The sequence below is a fragment of the Semicossyphus pulcher genome, unplaced genomic scaffold, assembly GCF_022749685.1.
Source record: "Semicossyphus pulcher isolate SPU_LCO1_2020_fin unplaced genomic scaffold, fSemPul1.0.p SCAF_24, whole genome shotgun sequence".
Classification (NCBI taxonomy): Eukaryota; Metazoa; Chordata; class Actinopteri; order Labriformes; family Labridae; genus Semicossyphus; species Semicossyphus pulcher.
The window spans coordinates 4605342-4609924 of NW_027211698.1; the positions used below are offsets into that span (position 1 = coordinate 4605342).

General features: G+C 51.5%; 1 protein-coding gene across 1 annotated transcript; it reads left to right on the forward strand.

The window, feature by feature from the left end:
• Window positions 1-253: 253 nt before the first annotated feature.
• LOC138603604 (probable ribonuclease ZC3H12C) lies at window positions 254-4583 on the forward strand. The gene is made up of 5 exons (XM_069675472.1): window positions 254-1086; window positions 1931-2070; window positions 2162-2396; window positions 2598-2704; window positions 2963-4583. Exons 1-5 carry the CDS (start codon window positions 254-256, stop codon window positions 4540-4542), a joined length of 2895 nt encoding a protein of 964 aa, XP_069531573.1. The 3' UTR covers window positions 4543-4583.

The window sequence follows — 4583 nt, forward strand, 5'->3', positions numbered from 1 at the left end:
TGGCCGATTTCAATTCGATTACCAGTGCTGATCATTAGAAATAAGCTGAATTACTTTCCTGGTATCATTATCAGTCAGCTGAATAATGCTGACCATTTTCCCTTAGTGAGCTCGAGCAGATAAAGGGCCATGTCCCAAATTTTAAATTGTAACTTACTCCATCCTCTCTGTCTCTTTCTTTAGGCACCAATGAGTCGATCTTTGTGAGAGGGCAGCTGTGACCCCTCGTGTGCTGGATGTCTGTGACAGATCCATGGGCCAGAAGGACCATGTGGAGGCAGGAGCAGGCCACATCCTCGACCTGGCGCTGGACTTGGAGTATCTCCACGTAGCGGGGGCCGACCGGCAGGCTGGCGGCGCTGACGGGCCCCCTGCTATGGAGGAGCAGGGGGAGACCTCCGGCAACAGCAGCACCGCTAATTCCCCTCCTCCGCCGGGTTCGGTGGAGGAAAACGCCGGGTCGGATGTCGAGTCTGAGTCGGCGCCACCTTCCCTCGACCCGGATGGAGGAGAGGGAGGGTTAACTCACAGTAAGAACACCCACCAGCCGCTCTGTCGGACTCAGTGTGTGGACTTAGGCACTGAGGGTCCTCCTGAGCCCCCGTCTGAACCCTCATCAGAGCCTGAACCTGACACACCTGCCCAGTCATCTCCACCTGAGCCTCCCACCGCAGCCGAGCCAGCAGCCGAGCCAGCACCCGAGCCAGCACCCGAGCCAGCACCCGAGCCAGCACCCGAGCCAGCACCCGAGGCAGGCGGGAAGGAGTACCAGGCGAAGCTGGAGTTCGCCCTGAAGCTGGGCTACTCCGAGGAGACTGTGCGACTGGTTCTGTCGAAGCTCGGGCCAGACACCCTCATCAATGACATACTGGGAGAGCTGGTCAAACTGGGCACCAAGTCAGACAGCGAGCAGCCGACTGCATCGTTAGCCTCCACGTCGTCTTCTTCATCCACCTCCTCCTCCTCTTGTGGATGTTCTGATCTGCTGGATAGTCAGAGGTCGGACTCGCCGTGTCCGCCAGACTCTCTGGGTGACCAGGACAACCTGCGGCCCATCGTGGTGGACGGCAGTAATGTGGCCATGAGGTGAGCCATTAAATGTTTAAATCTATGAAAACGCATTCCCTCTTTCTGCCGTGGAAAGCTCAGGCTTTTGTCTTTTGCATAATCATGTTGTCAGTCCTTGTTAAGTCATTAGCTCGGGTTGCGTGCAGTTTAAAGCATGGGCTGCCTTGATCTGGCTGCTGGAAGTTAATGTTTCTAAAATCCTGTTTAAAACAATACTAGCTAGAGCATTATTTGTACTCTCAGCAGAAAGTCAAGGCTTCTGTCTTTTGTATAATCCTTTTGTTAGGATATAAAAGCACATAATACAAATACATAAACAGTAGGAGATCATTATTATCCTGTTAAAATTAATCTAAAATAAAAACCAACTTTGGGAAACGAAACTCACGCATCCTACTTCCTGTCGCCAAACGCACGACCTCATGCCGTGTGTGCGCAGCAGGTGAAGCTACTCCGCGGCGACCTAGATATAGACTTTAAGGATATGAAGCATTTGAAGATACTCCAGAAAAATGACATCACAAAAAGCAAAAATACCAATGTACGCACTTTAATAACGTCTTTGTTCTTTGCATTCTAGTATAAGGAAATATTTTGGTTACGTTTCAACATTCAGAATTGTTATAGATAAGTATATTTTGTGTGTTTATTTGACTAAATCTGACAAACATGACAAGAAGCATTCAGTTTTTGTTTTTATTTATGAAACACTTTCACTCCTTTTTTTGATATGATTTGATAATATTCAAAGAAACTTAAAATGTCTTATTGATTCCACACAGCAGCCTAAAAATGATCTATAAATCATCACATGAATATTCAAATGTTAATATTTCTTCTGCTTCTTTACTGTGTCCTGTAGCCATGGCAACAAGGAAGTGTTTTCCTGCCAGGGCATCCAGCTCGCAGTCGATTGGTTCCTGGAGCGAGGTCATCATGACATCACAGTATTTGTGCCTGCGTGGAGGAAAGAGCAGTCCCGCCCTGATGCCCCTATAACAGGTCAGTTCAGGAGGCTGTTTCACACAATCACACTCACACAGTGAGATAGCACAGCTTTATCCTAACCTTACCGTGACTCCCTCCTCCACAGATCAGGAGATCCTGCGCCGCCTGGAGAAGGAGAAGATCCTGGTCTTCACTCCATCGCGGCGTGTCCAAGGTCGGCGCGTCGTTTGCTACGATGACCGCTTCATCGTCAAGCTGGCCTATGAGTCAGACGGCATCATCGTCTCCAACGATAACTACCGAGACCTCGCTAACGAGAAGCCTGAGTGGAAGAAGTTCATCGACGAGCGGCTGCTCATGTACTCCTTCGTCAATGACAAGTACGTAGGAGTGGATATGAGGCATCTTGATGTGACATTTACATCTTACTTTAAATTACACTTCACCTTTCGCAACTTGTTTCACATCTGACATTTTGTTTCACACATTCCACAGCTGACATTTTCACTTGGCTTTATTTTACCTGCCTCCTCTTTCCAATCCCAAGTCGTGTAATTTCTTTTCCTTTCGCATCATGTCAGATTCATGCCCCCAGATGACCCTCTTGGTCGTCACGGCCCCAGCTTGGACAACTTCCTGAGGAAAAGACCGGTGATGCCTGAGCAGAAGAAACAGCCGTGTCCATACGGTGAGAACACATGTTCACAAAACTCTGGTTCCTATCTTTACATGTTTAGGTGTGTAGATGATCAAATTACTGGACCATTTCAAAACATCATTTACACACCAATAAATGTAAAAATAGTAAGCTAAAAAACCCCCAAAGTCACCTTAAAGCAAAACAAAATTCTAATCTGGCAGATCATATTATGTATGCTAGTTTGTACATATTGACTTATGTTGTGTTTGTCTGTAGTAAAGCTGACACCTTCTGTCTCTGCTCCAGGAAAGAAATGCACTTATGGTCACAAGTGTAAGTACTACCACCCAGAGAGAGGAGCTCAGCCTCAGCGTGCTGTGGCAGACGAGCTGCGTGCCAGTGCCAAAACCTGTGTCACCACGAAACACCAAACGGACACTGGGCTGGTGAAGAGCCACAGCGTGCCAGCTGGCAGCCTCGATGCAAAAAAAGGCGCTCCGAAAAGGCAGTCAGACCCGAGCATCCGAGCTCTGTCATACAGCGATGCTGAGGAGAAGCTGCTGGCTAAAGGGAGGCTGGAGAGCCAGAAGAGCAGTTTCTGTAGCAGCAGTGGCAGTAGCTGCAGTGGGAGTTTAACCATGTCTCCAGCACCAGGGGGTGGTCCTCCATCTGGCCTAAGCCTTCCGCAGGACCAGCAGTCAAGAGCACCAACTCCTCATGCTCTTCCAGCCCCCGCCCATGACCTTTACCCTCACTGTGAGTCTCCAGACATGAGCTACTACTCAGTAACGCGTGCCTACTCGGGCCTGAGCCTCTCCTCCAGACGGAGCCCGGACTGTCGTTTCCCAAACGACACGGACCTGCGGCTCGGCTCGATGGGCTCAGCGGGATCTGAATGCGGCAGTGAGAGCAGCGTGAGTTGCGGCAGCTGTGACTCGTACAGTGAGAGGCAGTGTCCTGGATGCCCTCCTGACACTTTACTAGAAGACAACGTCCACTTTGCTAACCCTCACAGCCGGCTGTATCCACATCACTCAGCATCAAACCATGAACTCTGCGGCCTTCATCCTGCTGAGTACACAAACATCCAGCACAGCCACACGTCTAATCCTGCAGTGCACAGCTACCACATGAGTTTGGCACGACAGAGCTGTGCTCACGATCAGCCTCCACCTGAAGCCCCCCCAAAGCGCCCTCTCTACCCTTTGCCCCCTCACCTCCAGCACCAGCCGCTTGCTGCACGCTCCAGCTGCCCAGGCGACTACCACTCCCTGCCTCAGTCCAACCCTCACCCCCCTGGCTCCCCTCTCGGCCGCTGCCTGGCCCCCACCCGAGCAGAGAGCGTGTCAGACTCACACCTGTATGAGCACCTCTCGACATCACACCATCACCACCGCAATAAAGCTTTACCTGGCTGGGACTCGTACTACAGACAGCCTCCATTACCGCCGTCCAGGTATGAGCAATCAGCCTATCAGAGCCTGCCCGACACCCGCCAATCAACCTGGCACGCCCCTCCCTGGGCGCAGGATGGCTACGCTCCGCACCACTCCTCTCACCCAGCTCTCCATCCGTCCCCGACGCATTACCTAAACCACCCACCTCCTTCAGCCCACTCTGCCCACCCACCTCACCCATCCAGTACCCCTCTCCCCCCGTACAGTGCTCACCTGTCAGTGCCCTCCCATGCTCCTCCCTCTTACATGCACACAGAATCCGCATCACACAGCCGCTACGGGGACATGAGGGAGAAAGTTTACGTCAACCTGTGTAACATCTTCCCCTCAGAGCTGGTGAGCCGGGTGATGGCCAGGAGCCCCCACATCACAGACCCCCAGCAGCTCGCAGCTGCCATCCTCGCAGAGAAAGCCCAAACAGGATACTGAGGAACAAAGGACAATCTTGTCACATATAACAGAACACAGCA